Source organism: Centropristis striata, chromosome 15 (genome assembly GCF_030273125.1).
Source record: "Centropristis striata isolate RG_2023a ecotype Rhode Island chromosome 15, C.striata_1.0, whole genome shotgun sequence".
Classification (NCBI taxonomy): Eukaryota; Metazoa; Chordata; class Actinopteri; order Perciformes; family Serranidae; genus Centropristis; species Centropristis striata.
In genome coordinates this window covers 7,019,298-7,040,358 of record NC_081531.1, presented here as the reverse complement: position 1 = coordinate 7,040,358, position 21,061 = coordinate 7,019,298, and the positions used below count along the sequence as shown (strand labels likewise).

Below are 21,061 nucleotides of genomic sequence, written 5' to 3'. Positions count from 1 at the left end.
TTCTATTCTATGATTTGTTTCATACCAAGATAAAAAACAACAACTTTAGATTTAGAAGTGTTAGATAATGTATCTTGTTTTAAGAGTTAATTTCTTATTTTAAGTGTTCAATATGCTTATTTCTAGATTTAACAATCTTAATTTAAGAAATCTTGTCAAGGTAAATTATCTGTCCATGCAGCAAGACCATTTCCTTCAGATTTAGTGTTTTATCTTGTTTTTAGACACACCTTTTTTTGCAGTGAGGGGTAGGCAACCTGCGGCTCCAGAGCCACATGAGGCATGTAGACCCAAAGCAATTTGCACTCTTGGATTGTAAAAATGTCCAGCTAAAATACAGATGCAGGTCCCGAGAGTCAGAACTGAACTGGGCAAAAAGGCTTTTAAAGTCTCTGCCTGTCTACCAGGAACAACGTGCAGAAGGACTTGAAACTGACACATCTTGTAACTCTGGGGGAATTCAAGTCAATTTTAAAAGACAGAGAAATAAGCTCAATTGGATCATGTGATTGCTCTGTTTAATCATGTCATCCAACTTGTTTTTCTTGTAGTGTGACTGTATTTTATTTGTGTCTTATGTGTTTAGTGTGCTTTTGTGCTGCCGTCTTGGCCAGGGAAAAAAGGTTTTTAATCTCAGTGAGTTTTTCACCTGGTTAAATAAAGGATATTCATATTGATTGATTGATATACGGCATTAAAACATTTTTTTTAACTTTTTGGTCAACTTAAATGTGCGTCATAGCTTACAAAAGTCTACAGCACGACACCTTAACCTCTACATTTTTCCACCTTCAAGTCTAGTTTTAAGTTTCCCCAGCTAGGCTAGCGTTCGATTCCAGATCTCCTGAGATATTTCTTCAGTGTCCAGCCTCTCATTTGCACTTTGGTTCTCACGACTTTCTGACAAAATCATATCAATAAATGCTCATTATGACCTATTAGTAAAGTTGGTAGGTTAGACTTAATAGGCTGTTTTATCATCATTGTAAGGCATAGAATAAGGTTTTCGGCTCCATTCTGACATTTTTTCCCTTTTTTTGGCCAACAGTGGCTCTTTTGCTCATAAAGGTTGCCGAACCCTGAAATAAACTCAACTCAACTTCAGTCAGTTTTCTGTACCAGATCCTTTTCTCTATTAACTATGGACAGTACGGCGGCACGCAGCATCCTCAGCTGATTGCGTCAAGTCAAGTTGGGTAGAATCATGTTAACCTAATGGTGGCGATTAACTGAAAAGCCACCAAAGTCACCAAACCCTGGAATAATCTTCAAGGAACAGTCAATGCTAATACAAATGTTCTTGGCAATCCATCCTAAAGTTACCGGGATATTTCATTTTGTACCAAAGTGGACTCACTCACAGAACATGAGCAAAGTTTTCATCCAAATGACGAGTTTTAACCTAATTTTTAGAAAATCCAGAAAATGCTTAAGCAGTAGGTGTCACCAGTGCACCAGCTGGGAAAACTATCAAACTACTGCAGAAGAAAAGGGCGAACCAAGATGAGGTAATTAAAAGAAAATCTGTGTGGAACTTCAAACAGTGAAAAACAAAGTAGAAAATTGGATGAAACATTTCTATTTGTTTCATGTACAACCCTTACTAAAGTAGAGTTAACATGCCATGGAAAACAGGATGCAATGATTTTCAAATCCTTTTTGATCTAAATTCAACTGAATTTAGTACAGAGACAAGATATTAAATGTTCAAACAAAATGTTATTTATACAGTCTGTGGTTCAAACTGATAAACCTTTGCTTTTTTGTGAATTTATACACTTTTGAATTTGCAGTGTTTTCTCATTAACATTTCATGCAATGTCCCAACTTTTTTTTTTTAAATTGGGGATTGTTAATGTGAGGGAGGTTACATCAGATCTGTGTGCAGCGCTGAGATGATTTTTATCACATTTTTTCATCTTTTCAGAAGAGCAGAAGCTTTAGTGGAACGTTGACATGTATGTCAATTCATTTTAATCACTAAATCTGTTCCCATTGCATTTTGCTTTCATGCATACACTAACTTTAAAACATTTTCTTGAGCCATTGGCATTTCCATTCACGTGTTATGCCTTAAAATGAAAATTTGCATAGAAGCAGGTGGATGGAAATGCACCTTTAGCCCCACTTTGAGCCACGTCTTTAGTGTGGCTAAAAATACTTGTTATAACCAATCATAACAAAATCTGCAGGAGACAGTCCTTTAAATATGTTATGTAAAGGTCAGACATCTATTCCAAGTGTGGCCCATATCTCCTGGTGCACATATGAGAGTTAAGATGTTCCCTTTAGCCCACCCCTGCAAAAATAATCACACTGTGGAAATGCAGAAATTTGCATTTCTAAATCTCTGCTATTACCTGTGTCAGATGAAGTATGTCATATCTCCACATTAGAGTCTGTAAATCCCTTCTTGCCCTCATTTACCAGCACAGGCTTCTCTGTCCGTGTGTGCCATACTAATACCTGCGGGTAAGAAGAAAAGCATGGAGACGAGCAGAAATACAGCCAATATGATGAAACACTAAAACAGATTTTTTTCTCTCTCAATGCTGTAATATACTACGTCATGGTTGCTACACAATGTCTGGAGGCAGCGTATTTGGAATGAGCTATAAGTGATTAAGAGTTTGCTGTAAGCTGGCAGTTTATTGACTTTAAGAACAAATTGTTGTGACAGACCGAGATCTCAGGAAACATCCTCTTACACAAGCAGCATTTCCTGCAGCAGCTTGTTTTATTGTCAGTTCACAGAGGCTACGCAGCATTTCAAACAAGCAGAGAGCATCCTATTCTTACCTTAGTGCAGTTAGCAGCTTTAGGCTCCAGATCGCTGAGAGTGACCAGCTCCTTTAACAAGCTGCTCTCCTGATAGCCTCCTTTCACCCCACGCAACTTGAAGTAAGCCTGAGGTTTAGACAGAATGAGGCGCAGGTTCACTGCAAACCCAGCCATGTCGATGGCAAAGGGCCGGTGGGGGTCAAAAACTGTTTTCCAGCCGTACACCTTGCCCAGAGTGTTTACTTTAGGGGACTCGTATCGTAGACCGCCCACAAAGGCGACAGGCCACACCGACACCTTTTTGGTGGAACGCATCTGGTGGTAGAACACAGAGACAGAGATGGTAAAATGGTAAATGGACCTGCACTTATATACCGATTTTCGATCCACTCAAAGCGCTTTACACTAAAGACTGCACTCATTCAAACACACATTCGTACTGGTGGCAGAAGCTACCCTAAATGGTGCCACCTGCCACCATTGGGAATTCATTCACACACCGATGAACGCAGCATCGGGAGCATTTTGGGGTTCATTTGGGGTCTTGCTCAAGGATACTTCGACATGTAGGTTGTCATGGTCGGGGATCGGACCACTAACCCTCTGATCGCGGGGCAACCCGCTCTACCAACTGAGCCAAAGGCGCGAGGTGAGGAATTTTTAAATTTGATAAATCGAAAAAGACACACAACACAAGTAATGCTATGTTCACATCAAACACAGACACATTTTCACGTCATGTTACTTGTACAAATAATTTCTTTCGGCCATTTCTTTTCACCATCAACTATACTGCCCTACAAGCCTAACTGCAGTAACTACATTTTTAGTCGAAATTGAGTTATAACTAAAAATGAACTCCTTGATGTCTGTTTTATCTTTTGGCAAAGTTTTAGATTTCAATTTTGCTTTATTTCAGATAAATAATGGTTTAAAAATTGCATTATTCTTTTCTTTTGTAACATTTGTTGCCACCCGGTTGCCATAGCGCCTCTTCGGCCAATCAGCACCTCCGTTTTCTGCGATTGATTGTTCTGCCTCAACTACCCGGAAGTTTTTTTGCAGAAAATTGAATCTGAATTGTGAGAACTGAATGTTCAGTTCCAAACTAATAAATTCAATTTCAAATTACAATTCAGATTCAGTTTTTCAATGCAGTGATTCAAGTTACCCAATACAAATTCAAATTAAGCAATTCAAATTCAGTTTGGTGGCACATATTTCAGCCCATAGGAACACACCATAAGACGTCTGTGAAAGGATAAGTGGGTTTTGTATTCTTAGAGAGAAAATCAGCTCTATTTCTCGTCTATTCTGCATTATTCTTCACATTCTTCATTCTGCATATTTTCTGCAATATCTCCCTCCTTACCTCCTCGAAGAGCTCCAGGCTGTATGTGTTGTCATCATCTGCGAAGTAGACGATCCCCGGCTGGCTGCTGTTGGAGCTGAAGGTCTCTCTGAGCCAGCGCAGGGCCAGGTTCCTCTGTATCGTACCGCGAGGTATCCGGGGATCCCTCGTGTCCCCGCGGACCTTATAGTTCCTCGGCGTCTCCACGTTGAGGTGGGTGTAGTTGAGTCCTGTCTCCTGCAGGAGGCGGCTGACCAGGGTGGTCCTCCTCTGGGAGTCCTCCACCAGGATCCAGTGCAGGTTGGGAACGTGCAGCAAGGTGTTGGCCAGACGGGTCAGCTCTGCCTTCTGCACCGGCCGGCTGTAGGTGGGAGTGATGATGTGGATGGTGGGCAGGATGTCAGACCAGGGAGGAGGCCGGCTGTAGACGTACTCAGTGCGCACCACCTCCACAATGTCCCGGTTCTGGAGGGAGCAGGACTCCTTGAAGGCAAAAGTGTTCCTGGAGTTGGAGCGACCATCACGTCTGTCATCTAAGGGAAAAGATCACAGTTACGGATTGGCAGGGAGTCAAAGTCACGAGAAATGATTCAAAATGAGAAAAAAGTCGAAATCCCGAAAAAAAAGTCAAAATAAGTAGAAAATAGTCAAAATAATGAGAAAAAAGTTGACTACTTACTACAGGTGCATCTCAATAAATTAGAATATCATAGCAAAGTTTATTTATGTCAGTGATTCAATTCATTAAGTGGAAATAACACATTATATAGATCCATTACACACAGAATGAAAGATTTCATGTCTTCATTTAATTTAATTTCTTCTAATTATAATGATTATGGCTTACATTTAATGAAGACCTAAAATTCAGCGTCTCAAAAAACTTTAATATTACAAAAGACCAATTTTTTAAAGTATGTTTAATATGAAAATGTTGGCCTCTAATGTATTGAGATGCAGCTGTACGTGTGTCTTTTTTCAAAACTCTTTATAATCTGGAGACAATTTGATGCTAAACAAGGAATTAAGTAAGTAAACAGACCCATTCCTCTGATTATTACACACTCAAAAAAATAATACTGCATATAACTTAATTCAATCATTGCAACATTTTACACTTAAAAATATTGAGTTGATTTGAAAGCTCTCAAATCGGTTAAACAAAACATGAGTAATGAGTAAATTTAAGTAATATTTAAGTACGTCTGAATGAATTGACTTGACTCAATTACCACATAAATTGAGTAAATGTAACTGAAATATTATGTTAACCATTTGGACAATATTTAAACCATGTAATCTGTGAATCAAATATTAGTTCATTTTGAAGAAGTAAACTTAATTTAAATATGGATATTTCACACAAAGATTCCTGTTGGATACTGATGATTGAAATAATAATTACAGGGCCAAAATGTCTCTTTTTTTTCAGTGTACCTATATGTTACTGTCACATTTACAGGCTCCTTGAATAATTTCTTAGAGTGCACCTTGGCTTCAGGGCATTTAATCAACATGTGACATCTTTCCCTGAGGTCCGAACACACCGACACACATTCATGCTGTCAGTAACAAAGGAACCTTTGTTCTGATAAATATTAATGGAAAAAATGTTCACAGCCTGAAAACATCAGTGCAGACTCTTCATAATTACACCCTTACCCTTGCGAGTAGCAAGCAGAGGAGTGATGGTGCTCTGGTGCCAAACAGTGATGAGCAGTGTCCAAGGCAACACGATCAACACAATGGCGACGATGTCTCGTCTCTTCGGCATCTCCAGGGTCAGACCTGAGTCATGTCACTACCTGCGAGGCATAAAACACACGATACGGTACACAATGATGAGAGCCAGACAGCTGTGAAATTACCATCCTTAGATGTCACTGAACCGAAGCAGAAAAAAAAGGTTTCCTATCGTTTTCTATTGGAAATATGGTTATATCTGCAGGTTTATAATAACAGCAAATAAAGTCATTTTAAAATCAATATCTTGTGTCAAATGATCCTTTAACCCTTTGATGCTCAACATGGTCTAAAGCAGCGGTTCCCAAACTTTTTCAGCCGTGCACCCCCTTCTATGTCCCAACTGGGTTGACGCACCCCCAATCCCCCACCTTCAAAAAAACCAAAATGCAATAAGAGTTTTTATAGCCATATTAAAGGTGGAGGATGATGACAGGCTCAGGATCAGAGGCAGAAAGCAGATCAGTTGGGAAAATGTCATAATATTTTGAGCTGCGTTGAACAAAAATTGCAGCAAATTTAAATGAGCGTGGAGTGAACACAACCCAGTCATAATAAAACAGGTTGGAAAAATGATACAAGAACAAGAAGCTAACTTCTTCTATGCTTCATTATAAGATCAAAAACAACCAAAAATAGATGCAAAAATTACCAAAGATGACACAAAATCATCAAAATAGACACAAATTGACCAAAAATACATGTAAAAATTACAAAACAACCAAAAAATAGATGCAAAAATGACCAAAATAGATGCAAAAATGAACAATAAATGACACAAAATTGAATAGCCTGTATTTATCAATTAATTAATAACACGTCTTTATTGTGTGGGGGGAAAATTTTTTTATTGTGTCATTATCAGACCGCCATTACATTTTTCATCTCGCGCACCCCCTAGCAGCAGCTCACGCACCCCCAGGGGTCCACGCACCACACTTTGGGAATCCCTGGTCTAAAGTGACCTGATATGTAGTTTTTATGTTCTTTATCTTTGCAATAAATTATTTTCATCATTCAGTATTCCAGGTTTTCCTCAATTAGTTTGTTTTTGATCATCATACATCCTAATTTTTATGTTTTCCATTATTAATTTTTGAATAAAATCCCTTTTTGTGTCATTACCCTTTTAATGCACAACATGGGTCAAAAATGACCCATATCCATTTTTTTTGCTAAATAGCTTGCTAATCTACCTACTTAGCTGACTTCTTGGCTAAGTAGTTAGCTAAGTAGCTTGTTACGCTAACTATTTAGCTAACTTCTTGGCTAAGTATTTAGCTAAGTAGCTTGCTAAGATAACTACTTAGCTAACTTCTTGGCTAAGTAGTTAGCTTAGCAAGCTACTTAACAAGTAGTTAGCTATATAATAATTCAAAAAACGTTTTTTCTTCATAAAGTATGAGAGGCTAAATGGAAATAATGACCAGTTGTTATCAAAAACAAGACATTTAAAGAATACTTAGAATATTCAATCATAAAATAAGTTGATATCAAAAGATAGAGCTCAGAAACACAGAGCAAGCATTAAATAACATGGGAAATGAATGACCCATGTTGTCCATTAAGGGGTGTCAATAGGTTGTGCATCAAAGGGTTAATGCACAGTGAAAGGGTCATTTTTGTGAAATAGTACATCTGGGTTTATTTTTTCAATAACAACCCTCTCGCTGTACATTATCCCTTATGCTACCTATTCATCAGAGGACTTTGAAAAGATTTTAGACAGACTGTGAATCTTGCAGGGAAACTATTCACAAGACTACAACTAGATTCTTTTAGCATTTTTTCCCATCATGCTCTTAGTAACTTACTAAATGGAGGAAAAGCAGCTTTTGGCTCCAGCTGCTCTAGTGTGTGCAGCAGGGAAAAAAAGGTTTCTATTGGAAATATGATTATATCTCAGTAATTATTCCATTGTATAGCATATCATATCCAATGACTATTTTATACTTAATTCTTTTTTAATTCAATACATTTTTTTAATACTCTTTTTATTGGTTTTTCATTTTTATAAGCACAAACGTTAGAAAAAACAAAAATAAACCAGACAACAAAGCACAAAACAAAAGAAGTCTCACCCCAAAGGAACAGTGAGCGATGCGCTATATATTTCTATTTATACATAAAATAATAAATAAAAAGACAACAGGAGACAGGTAAACGAAGAACATATGCATAAAATAAATGAAAGGGCAGACAGTCCTCATCTTCCAGGGACAGATAAAGAGTTATAGCTTCTGTAAAAAGGAACGCAATGGTTCCTAGATCCTCCAGAACTTGTCTGATTTGTGATTAAGGTATCAGCAAGATACATTTTTTAGCCAAACACAAAAGATTTATCAACAGAGATTTGGTGTCCGTGCCCGAGAAATTGTCTGGAGCATGATTAAGTAGATCACCCAGCTCTTCAGAGAGCATCTTCTCTCCTAACACCACACGATAATTCTACTCCTTAAAGAATTGTCACTAACACTTATTGATGCACTAACACCTTGATTGTTTGCTTTTTTCCCCCTGTAAGTCGCTTTGGATAAAAGCGTCTGCTAAATGACTGAATGTAAATGTAAATGTAGATCAGGGATGGGCAACTTAAATGCTGGAGGGGGCCACATTTTTTCATGGACACTACCACAGGGCCACATATAGGACCATGTACTTAACCAGATATGATGAAACTGCAATTTTAAATATGTTTACAGTGCAGTAACTTAACATATTTCATGCTCAAATGCATGTATAACAGTATAAATACACTGTAAAAATGTTGTTTTTACAGAAAAAAACTGGCAGCTGTGGTTACTAGAATATTACCGTAAAAAATACAGTACAAATGTCAACATCTTTACAGAACAACTTGTAAATTTTACATCCTAAAACTGTAGTAATTATTTTTTTGTAATTTTTTGTAATTAAGTTGTAGATTATACCGTCCTTTACTGCTAATTTAACAGGATGAAGCTGCTTTTATACTAATTATTTATGCATGTACATGCAGGTTTTGCTTATTGTGCATTGAATACCAGTAAATTAACATTCAGTTATTATTTATTGTACACTGAATAACAGTCAAATTTACAAGTTGTTCTGTAAAGTTGTTTACATTTGTACTGTATTTTTTGCAGAATTATTCTGGTAACCACAGCTGACATTTTTTTCCTGTAAAAGCAACAGAATTTTTTTTTACAGTGTAGGAATACAAAAGGTTTGAAGCAAATAAAAAATAACCACTTACTGTGATTTTTTTTTCAGTGCATGAACAGCAGAAAACATAAATTACAAGAAGTAATTTTGTGCATTTTTACACTGCACTTTTAAGATTTCATGCTCAAATGCATGAAGTTGTACTGAGGGCCACTTCAAGTGAGGGTGCGGGCCGTATGCGGCCCCCGGGCCGTATGCGGCCCCCGGGCCTCCAGTTGCCCATCCCTGAAGTAGATAGAAAGAAGGAGTCAACAAAAAGTGTTTACCAGTGACCTGGTCTGGATGTGGTCACATGACCAAAACAGGTGGATTAATGTACCTTTGAGTATATTACATTTATAATTCAGTACATTTTAACATTAACATTTTAGGGTGTTTTTTCTTCCTTTTTTGTAATAATAAGGGACCTGATTCAAAGTGCTCCTTTCCTTCAGAGTGCTGTGTAATATAATTGAATTTCTTCTGCTGTTTATGCTGTCAGACAGACGGATATGTATTATTAGAAAAAATGATGTGAAAAGTGTCCTTCACCAGGATCCATTCAGAGATTTTCTTTTAGAGCTATATTTAGCATGCTGTCTTTAGCCCATGAATGGATGAGCTGGTTGGCTTAGTTTCCCAATCTAATGGCCTATCTTTATATGCGAATAGCATCTTGAAGTCCGTATACAGTGGCTCTCTATTGAACATCAGCACGCTGTGGCTGCAAGGCACACACACTACAAGAGAAGAGACATTGTGTTAAGAAGCAGTCTCAGCCTGCTGGAGCTGCTGCACAACAGAAAATAGGTCAGAAAATGCTCAGAGCTTTCTTTTTTTGTCTCATTTGAAAGCATAGTGGTGTATTTTCAGAGAATGTTTGAGCTAATGATTTGGAGACGGCTACTGTGAGGCTGAAAGGGTCAGGCCCTTTCCTGCCTGTGAACAGTTGACATGAATATCCAGAAGATGTTATGGATTCACTCTTTTGTAGGTTGAGTTAAACCTGCACTGCAAAAAGCCACCTCTCAAAAACAAGGGAAAGAAGTACAAAAATTAGGTTTATTTTGCTTAAAAATAGCAAAATTATCTGCCAATGGAACAAGAAAATTTGGCTTTCCCAAACAAGTAAAAATATCAAATCTTAATGAACCCACAAATATCTTAGGATTAATGTATTCTAACTAATAACACGTGATTTTTTCTTGATTCTAATGAAATACACGTGACTTATTTCTCAATATGTTGAAAAATATTCTTGAATTAATAATAAGTAAATGCTAGAGCCATCATCTTGACATAATGATATGCATAGGCATTATATTTCTTGAAACCAGCAAAGTCAGACTAAAAACTAGTGAACTTTTCTTGATAAAGCTACAAATATCTCCATCTGGCTGCTTGTTTTAAGTATGTGAAGAGGTAAAATTAGATCAAAGTTATGATTTCTTAGTTATACTTGAAATAAGAAATTATTACTTTGAAATAGCAGTTTTCGGTTCATTGAGATTAGATTTTTTTACTTGTTTTGGAAAGTCTTGACAAGCCAAATTTTCTTGTTCCATTGACAGATAACTTTGCTACTTTTAAGCAAAATACACCTCATTTTTATACTTTTTTCCTTGTTTTTGTGAGTTGGCTTTTTGCAGTGTGTAAGCAAATAAAAGTCATTTTAAAATCAATATTTTGTGTCAAATTATCCTTTAATTACTGAAGTAGCAGTGCAATAAGCAGGATAACCTATAGTGAAAGGGTCATTATTGTGAAATAGTAAATCTGGGTTTATCTTTTCAATAATAACCCGCTCGCTGTACATTATCCCTTATGCTACCTATACATCAGAGGACTTTGAAAAGATTTTAGACAGACTGTGAATCTTGCAGGGAAACTATTTACAAGAGTACAACTAGATTCTTTTAGCATTAGTGTGTGCAGTGGTTTGTGTTGGAAAAAAAAGAAGAGGAGAAGACGCCACTAAATGCCCCTCACAAAGCTGAAAAAGGGTTTCTGTTTTTCTGACATGAAAAGTTGACTATTTTACAGTAAAAATAGATATAAGGAAGAATAAAGGAAAGGAACATTTAGAAATTAATTCATGATATACATTTATGTCCTATTTAATTATAATGTGTTTCATTTAATAATTATATTTATCAGCTCTATCAACTTTCATTTAGTTAATCATCGATTATTTATTACTTATTTATGTATACATTTATTTATAAATGTTAACTGGGTCTCCTTACTGTTCTCTTAACTAAGAAACATCTAAATATATGACATCACTATATTTTTATTGAGGCATTATTGTGATGTTCCTTTTTCCTGTGTTAGTGATTTTACTGGCCGGTCTGAACCGGGGACCTTTCCCCCGCTCATCTATTGGTTGGTGATTGTGTTACGTCACTGAGACTTGAGATAATATCAAACACGTTTGATATGATCCAAACCAAGACTAGGAAAAGACTGATATGAAACAGAGCAGACTGGTTTAATACTTTCTTTCATGACTGTATTTTTGGTGATTTTGTCTCTTTTTTGATCATTTTTGCTTCTATTTTTGGTCATTCTTTGTCTTTTTTGATCATTTTTACATCTATTTTTGGTCATTTTGTTTCTTTTTTTATAATTTTTACATCTATTTTTGGTCAATTTGTGTCTACTTCGATAATTTTGTGTCCTTTTTTGGTCATTTTTACATCTATAGTCATGGAAACATTCTTGATAATAACCAAAATCATTATGTATAGAACCATGTTGTGTTACGTCACTGGGACAAACCCAAGACTAGGAAAAGACTGATATGAAACAGAGCAGATTACTACCTTAAACTAAACGATGGAGATGACGGGAGCGCCGTGACTCCAGTAAAACTCCTAGATTTACTAAAGACTTTCAGCTTTTAGTCTGGGACTGAGGAAATCTTTTGGTGTAAGCCCAACATCACATACTGTAAATTTTCAAATTTATTCAAATTTATTTACCCCAGCTGCAGAGATAGCTCATTTTCCTAGTTAGTGCAAACTCGATCCTCAGTTCCTCCTGTTTACATGGTAACTGTCCTTGAGCAAGAAACTCAAACCAAAATGTTGTTTTCTTGCTGCTTTCTAAGTGAGCTCAATCTGCCACTGGTGTGCCTGTATATATAGTCATATAAAAAATTATTAGACTCTTGTTTTCTTCAGTTTCTTGTTCATTTTAATGCCTGGTACAATTAAAGGTACATTTGTTTCTACAAATATAATGATAACAAAAAAAATAGCTCATAATAGTTTAATTTAAGAGCTGATATCTAGACATTTTCCATGGTTTTCTTGATAATGATTTTGGTTATTGTCCTGGCATTAAAATGAACAAGAAACTGAAGAAAACAATGGCCTAATTTTTCCCTCCATGACTGTATATATATATATATATGTATATATATATATATATATATATCCTTTATTTAACCAGGTAAAAGCCTCATTGAGATTAAACATCTCTTTTTCAAGAGAGACTCGGCCAAGAAGGCAGCATAAAAAAGAGTCAAGTTACAACATTTAAACACAGTTATCACAAACATTAAATACAAATACAACCATCACAACAATACTGAGTGAGATAAATTAGTATAAATTGTATGGATAAAGGAAAGGCCACTTCTGAAGCACTTTAGATAAAATCGCTATATACGTAAATGCAATGTTTACCATCTTACCTATGTTTATAGCCAACAGACATGGTCAGTTCAAAGACTGGTACTGTAGGCTCTCTACAGGAGGAGAGGAGACTGTGTGCCTCAGTGGTTCACTTCACTCTATTATTCCTGCAGAGAGAAAACACACAAAGGATAACAATGTGTAATGTTGGCACAGTTGAGCTGAGTTAGCGGTTGAGTATTATAAAGTGAAGTGAAGTTTTCATTGCTCACTACAATGAAGTGGCTACCTTGGGCACAAGAGAATTTATGTAATTCCAAGACTATTTTGAGACAGAAATATACAAACACACCATTTCAAGAGTAGGTGAAATAGGCAAAAAAATTAGGCATATTTAGGCATATTTATACTGCATGCAAAAAACGTCATGGTTTTTACCAAACAGTGCAAAGGATTACCACTGAAACCAGGTGGCAACCTCCTGGTCTGAGCAGGGAGGCAAACCAGGAAGTGCCTTAAGCTGCATTCTACCGAAAATTCCAGCAGGGGGCGCTAAGTTTAGCTGCAGAAACATTTCTGTCCATTAATTTCAGTGCAAAATGAGAAAACTTCTCAAAAAACTTGATTTATTATCTCAGAATTTTTTTTAGGACAACACTATGGTCTCAATCACTAGTTAAAAATGATCTTCAAGACAATTTGATGTTATTAGTTCAAATAATGGCCCCATTTAGAAGGAAATAGAAGATAAAGAATCGTATGATTTGGGGGCGTGGCTACCTTTGATTGACAGGTCACTAACAAGGCGAGCCGTCATCAGGAGAGAAGCAGAACAATGCGTATCCATGGCAACGTGACAATAAAGTAATATATAACGTTATATAGGCTACGTTTACACGAGGATGGTCTGAACAGAAGACGCAAAAGTGGCGTCGCGTCTTCACTTTTTATTCCTCGTTTAGACGAGCATTTTCGGGAGGAAATCTGCTGCATACGGTGACACAAAAGTGTGTGAAATTCGATTGTATTCATGCCAGGCGGCATCACTTAAAGTGATAAGAGCATCTTTGGGCATGCAGAAGTTTTCACGCCACACGTTTTCATCAGCTACTCCTTCCACAAAGTTCTCCACCATCACTAGATCTCCCAGGTCTCGTTCACAGCCGTCTGGCTCGCCTCCGACCAATTGCTGCATCCAGAATGTGATAGAGGTTTTTACAGATCCTTCTCTGTTCACTAATACTATCTGTACATATCCTGTACATTTGGTGGAAAGACTCCTGTAAGTTTATTAGAGCTGCCAGAGCAGCTTGAAGGTCCGACGCATGGAAATAATCCCACCTTTGTTTATTTCCCTCTACTGGAGCATGTATGTGACGTAAACACATACGTGACGTGAGCAGATCTGAGCAGAGTTTTGTGTCTTGTCAATGTAGACGGACACGCTATGGCGGAGCGTATTTCACTTTTCCACTTTGGAAGGTGGTTTCAGATTTTTGCGTTTTTAAGCCCCAAAAACGCCGTCACCGTCTAAACGAAAGGCACTTCTTATAAAATATTTTGTCGTTTTTACCTGCAAGCATCCTCGTGTCAACGGGGCCATAGATATAAAAAAGGACATTTACCGGTTTGGTCTCATAACTTTGACCCTTTCACTGTATTTTCACTTATTTGAACGTTTTGTTCAGTAAAAATGTCTTGTTCAGCGTTTGGTTGGACTAACAGACACTCCAAGGAGTTGCTGTTCATTTTTCTGAGGTCAGTAACGAACATTTTGTTTTTGTTTGTTGCTAGCGAAAATGAACATCCCAGTTAAAGCTAACATGAATTAGCAGCAGCTTCTCTCAGTCAGGTTGAGGTGTAGAGAGGCTGTAGTCAGTGATCAGATCCCTCTCCTCCTCCACAGTCCAGATATGGTCTGCTCCACGTATCGGAAACAAGATGGCGACCATTGTAACGCTGAACTCGATGCTTCAAATGGGCCACAAACCAACAGGTGACTTCACGGTGACTACATCCATTATTTATATACAGTCTATGATTGAAACACATATTCACTCAGATATCTTGAGGTCAGAGGTCAACGTTCCTTTCCTCTTAAAAGGGTTTTCCCATCACCAAAATGTAGCTTTGGAGTACTGTTTTGTCTAGGAGACGTCAGTGTGATCAAAATGAGATCTCATCTTGATTTTTCCTGGCTTTGGGATGTATCTCAGTGAAGCTGTCTGTGTTAAAATCTGTTGAGGTGACCTGGCTGATATTAAGGTAATAGTGTGAACAATGATGATTGGTTCCCTCCAGACTTCCAGAATATGTGGGGCAAATGTTTTATATTCAACGCAGTAGCATAAACAAGTTTGTTTGTGTGCTTTTGTTATGATTCATTACCAAAGGTCATTCATGTTGCAGTGTGTTTCAGGCAGAATACAGCTGATATTTGTTCTAGTCTCACAGGCATTTGTGTTGTTCTGAAGGTTGGAAACAGAAAATGCTGATAGTCGACATATCACACAATGTACATGTGTGTGCATGTTCATGCTAGGCGATGGTCAGCTGTTTTTCTGCAATCGAGAAGCCCTGCAGCCTTCAAGTTGCAGCACTAAAAAACATGTTTACATTTGTTTCCCTTCTCTTCGGGAGTCTCTTCACGAGACGGATCCTCTGCTGGTTAATCACAAGTCTTTAGACATAATTAATCCTTGATTAAAAAGGATCAACCCCAGTCTGAGATCAAAGGTTGGGCTAGCTAATTAACACATCGGGATAGGCTTAATAGGGTCATGTATGAACAGCATGTCATTGCGTTGGACAAGCTCATTATCTTTGCATATCATTTCTAAAAGCGGTGACTTGTTCACCACCTCCTCATCATTTCACATCCCCGTTTTAAAGTGAATTGTGTCATGCAACCTTCACAGATAGGAATGATTTACTCCCGTGTTCATATTCACAGATTCTGATAAAACAGCAATCTAAATGTGTCAGTGAGTTGAATTTTTCTCACTGCATCTGCATCAAAATACACAGTGATAAACAATCCTGCACATTGTTTGGCAACACCTACATACAGGGACTATTAATACAATACAGTACAAGGGTGAGCTCTAGGCAAAATGTGATCACAGCTAGCTGCGTTCACTTCTGACAACTTTTGATAAATAGGTCGTGCAAGAACTTGGCAACCAGTGAATGAAATAAATAAATTAAACTACCTTTTTGAGCTCATCCAAATATATTAGAAAGGTAATTTGGTGAATATTGGCTAATTATAGGAGCCGTGTTGCATAATTGAGAGGCAGAAAAACCTATTTATGCTAAAATGTGATGGTGTAGACCAGGGATGGGCAACTTAAATGCTGCAGGGGCCACAATTTTTCATCAACACTACCACAGGGCCACATATAGGACCGTGCACTTAATCAGATATGATAAACTGCATTTTAAATATGTTTACAGTGCAGCTACTTAACATATTTCATGCTCAAATGCATTTTAAACAGTATATATAGGAATACAAAAGGTTTGAAGCAAATCAAAAAATAACCACTGACAAAAAAACGAACAAAAATGTTCAAATAAACTGTCATTAAGTGAAAATACAGTGAAACGGTTAACGTTATGAGACCAAACCGCTAAACGTCCTTTTTTCTATTCTATATAACGTTTTATACAACTGTATTAACTTTATTAACAACTACTAAGTTGCCGTGGATACGCATTGCTCTGCTTCTCTCCTGATGACGGCTCGCCTTGTCAGTGACCTGTCAATCAAAGGTAGCCACGCCCCAAATCATACGATTCTTTATCTTCTATTTTCTTCTAAATGGGGCCATTATTAGAACTATTGACATCAAATTGTCTTGAAGAAGATTTTTAACAAGTGATTTAAACAATAGTGTTGTCCTAAAAAAATTCTGAGGTAATAAATCAAGTGAGAAGTTTTCTCATTTTGTATTGAAATGAATGGACAGAATTGTTTTTGCAGCCACCGTCAGCACTAAGGCACTTCCTGGTTTGCCTCACTGCTCAGACCCGGAGGTTGCCGCCTATTCAAGACATCCAAACATTTGAGGAATTTTCCCCACACAACTAGCACAAAGTTGGCAGGAAACAATTATTGGACATTCTCCAGAATATGATATAATCAGATATTAAGCAAAGCTAAGATAATCTTAATTGTTAATCTTAATTGTTCAGCATGCATCTTGGCAAAAAGAAGACAGACTTGATGAATCCAGAATCCTGAATTCAGTCCAATTCAAGTCCCTTTACTGTCATTTTTGGCAATGGAAAAGTACTCAGCGAGCTTTCTTTCCTCAGTAAACGAGCCTGAAATGTTGAATGCACTTATTGTTAATAGATGTACCAGTAATGGACCCTATTTTTGCAGCACTTTCAGCCTTCAGAGTGAATAAAGTGAATGCCCGTTTTGGTTTGCTTGATGATGAATTACAAAAGTAAGAACTGGTGTTGACTGATTTTTAGACTTCACTGAAGCTCACACACACACACACACAGGTGGTTTTACACACCTGTTAATGACTTCTGCAGGGGGTAGATAAGCCAATATACTGCAACTTCACCATTAGTCAGGTGCAAATATGGTTTAAGCCTTAAAATATTCTAACAAAGGGTTTCTTAGTGGTTTACAGTAGTATCAGATGTACTTAAAAAACACATTTTGACTCCAAGAAATGCCCCATTTTCAAAATAATGGTCTTTAAAATGATCTACAAATAGCATTTGCACACGTGTTTTGCTATCCACAAATACAAATTTCTAATTTGTAACTTGTATTTTGGTTTTTACAAATACTTGTGTATTTGTCATTATATACAAATACATTGTGTATTTGTAAATACCCAATTTTCCATTTGTAAAAAAAAAAGAGAGACATTTGTAAAACTGAAAATTCTGTTTGTGAAGTGTTACTCTGCATTTGAAGGCATATACAATCTATGAGAACCAATATTTCTTCCAAGCCCCTTAGAAGGTCAATCTTGGTGTAAAAATATACATTTTCTGGGTCAAAGAATCATTTAAAGCTATTGAGAATATCACTAGATGATTATTTGATCAAATAGATATGTTCATTTTCGCCATGTATTTACATAATTTCCAACTCATTAATATAGGTCATATACGGTGCATATATTCTGAAAAATGAATAACATGCATACATTTAACTGAACTTATTTGTTTTATTTATTACATTTACAACCACAAAGATCTGTGCAGTTCCAGTGAGCCTTCCTGCATGAGCACCTTGGACAACAGACACTTTACAACTTCCCTTCAGTAATTACATATTTCTCCTGTCTCATATGGCTTTGCCGAGTGTTGGAGGCTTCCTGCCCATCTTGAAAATTACACCTTTCTAGTGGTCAGATTTAGGGAAACGTTTAGTATGTTATTAAGGACATCTAATGCTACAAAAATCAGCAGAGAAACCTTTTGTTAGAATTTTTTTTGTGTGTTTTCTTTCATATATGCACCCGCCTACATGAGATTTTCACATTTGTATCTTACATTTGATCATTAATGAAACAATCTTGATGCATCTGCATAATTAAGCATTGTTTTCTTCTGCAGGGAATTTTACTTTGTGCAAGCATTGAACCATGAAGCCTGTAAAAACACCAAGCAACAACCTTTAAGTCTGGAAGGAGGAATAATTCCTTGAACTGACCCTTTTTACTTGGTGTTAACCCTCTGGAGTGACCAAAAGCACCAAATCCAGACTTGTTGACTCCATCCAGACTAGAAAACAAAGCAGCGTGGAGCCCTACTGTAAATTTACCTCTAAAGTTCTGGCTGTAAACTCCATGAGGCCAGTTTCAGTTTGATGATGATATACCAAGTAAAACTGGAGACAAGCTCAAATATATTTAGTATAAAATGATAGAACTGGATGGAACCCTCTTATATGTTATATTTGCAACCTTTGTTCACATTTGCAACATTTCAAATTCTTTATTGAGCATGATAGTGTTTTGGAAATAAAAAAAAGATTCAAAATCACATTTTATGTTGGACTAAAGGACTGAAAAAGACAAAAAATGACCAAAAAAGACACAAAATGACCAAAAAAAGACACAAAATGATCAAAAAAGACACAAAATGAGAAGACAGAATAACCAAAAACCCCACAGAAGACAAAAAGATGCAAAATGACTAAAAAAAAAGACACAAAATGACAAAAAAGACACAAAATAACTAAAAAAGACACAGCAACAGACACAAAATGACCAAAAAAAGACACAAAATGATCAAAAAAGACACAAAAAGACACACAATGACCAAAAAAACAAACACAAAATGACTAAAAAAGACACAAAATGAGCAGACAAACTTAACCAAAAAACCCCACAGAAGACAAAAAGATGCAAAATTACTAAAAAAAAGACACAAAGTGAACAAAAAAAGACACAAAATGACCCAAAAACCCCCCACAAAATAACTAAAAAAAGACACAACAGACACAAAATTACCAAAAATACACTAAATGACCAAAAAAGATGCAAAATGAAAAAAAAAGAAAAATGGACAAAATAGCCCAAGAGTCCATAGAGTTAACTACTTAACTTAACAAAGTCAACTTGTATCGGTACAAAGTCTACAAAGCTGTCATTGTGCTCTCCAGAGCTGCTTTCTCTGATACAAAGGCTGTCATTCTGTTGTTGTGGCTTTTTAGTGGCTTCATACCAGCCATAAATAACCATTTATTAGGTAACTTATGACTCAGGTCTCCGTCTCAAACCTAACACAGTCTCCACAGTGCTCACTAATGACAGACCTCGACAGGATCAAAGTGCCGGAGTGTGAGGAGGGTGAGTGGAGCTGGTTTCAGCCTCACTCAGCACTTAAAAAGATCGAAAGTTACAGTGTGTTAAAAATGTATGGCACAGCTCATGAAAACTATAAATAGGTCTCTCTTGCTATCAAACTTCTAGGAGATGCATCTTTTAAATCCCGTCTCAGCTGGGAATCTATACAAATGTTGTCTGAGTTAATGACAGTCAAATAGCAGGAGCTGCTGGGAAAACCTGAAGGCAGGCTGATGAGAGGCAAGTTTATAATAGTTTGGGATTTTTCATTAGTTTTAGTTCTAATTTTGTTGTGAATTTTTGTTTTCAAATTCAGTTAGTTAGGGCCCGAGCAGGCAACGACCTGCGAGGTCCCTATTATTTTTCTAATGAGTATTTATTAGGGCCACGGGGCAATCGCACCGAGCACTATTGTTATACTGTGGGCTTTTTCTTCCTCTTCCGGGCGCAATTTCGTCCCGATACGAGTCAAATTATATATCAAAACATGCGGTTTGATCGTGATCGGTGTGCTATTATTTTTCTCTACGGAATACGAATTCTTTAAATATAAGTCACACATGGCGAAGATTTTTTATAATCTATTGTCATCCTGAATTTCCACCTCTAGGTGGCACTATAATAAAGGAAAGTGCATTTTGGCTAATAACTCCCATATACTTTATCGCACATTCAAAAACCTTATATCCACGCGTTACCTGAGTTGTGCTGAATCTCGTCTCTTGTGATTGTTCCTGCTATGTCTCTTATTGTTTTTCTTTTAATGTAAGAATTGTTTTTAGCCTTATGGCAACATTCTCCTTGTGATTAACTGCTCTCTGTCCAAGCACTTTGTAAGCTGCTGTTTTTAAAAGGTGCTATATAAATAGTTAGTTAGTTAATTAGTTAGTTAGGTTCTTTAATGTCCCCAAAGGGATAATTGTTTTCACACAGTCAGGTTGTTTCAGGACAGCATACAAATAAAGTTATTATTATTATTATTATTATTACTATTATTATCATCATTATTATTATAAGTCCGCAGCTAATCTCTCATACTACTGGACCAACAAGTCTAATATCAGGTCAACAGACTGTGTTAAGAAAAGAAAACTTGTTTTTAGGTTGTAGTTGAGCCACAACATCTTCAGTTAAATAAAAGGCATTTCTGGCAGTTGGCTTTGCTAAAAACAAGCTTTCCCTTGGCGTCCTGTGAAACCTCTTGGCTTTCATTTGGTTTGAATGAAATGAAAGCCAAAGTGAAAGAACGAGTTTGAATGCAGGATCACATTTGTGTTTACTCATATTACTCGTGTGAGATGTGCCAGTATAAACAACGGCGCCATTACATTCTGTCATCAACAAAATAACCACCATTGCTGCTTTGTGCCTGTTGTGGACGTCCCAGATTTGTTGGAAAACTAAACGCCATCATATGCTGCTGGGCTTATACCAAAAGGTTTACACAGTCCCAGACTAAAAACTGAAAGTCTTTAGTAAATCTAGGAGTTTTACTGGAGTCACGGTGCTCCGTCATCTCCATGGTTCAGTTTAAG

General features: G+C 36.8%; 1 protein-coding gene across 1 annotated transcript in view; it reads right to left on the bottom strand.

Moving 5' to 3' along the window:
* Positions 1-21,061, bottom strand: part of b3gat1b (beta-1,3-glucuronyltransferase 1 (glucuronosyltransferase P) b) — a 46,271-nt gene that overhangs the window by 2,560 nt on the left and 22,650 nt on the right. The window contains exons 3-7 of the mRNA XM_059352345.1: positions 12,759-12,866; positions 5,795-5,937; positions 4,154-4,665; positions 2,800-3,096; positions 2,361-2,466 (exon numbers count right to left, since the gene is read on the bottom strand). Coding sequence (XP_059208328.1) covers positions 2,380-2,466; positions 2,800-3,096; positions 4,154-4,665; positions 5,795-5,906 — 1,008 coding nt within the window. The 5' untranslated portion in view covers positions 5,907-5,937; positions 12,759-12,866 and the 3' untranslated portion in view covers positions 2,361-2,379. The remainder of the gene's footprint in view (positions 1-2,360; positions 2,467-2,799; positions 3,097-4,153; positions 4,666-5,794; positions 5,938-12,758; positions 12,867-21,061) is intronic.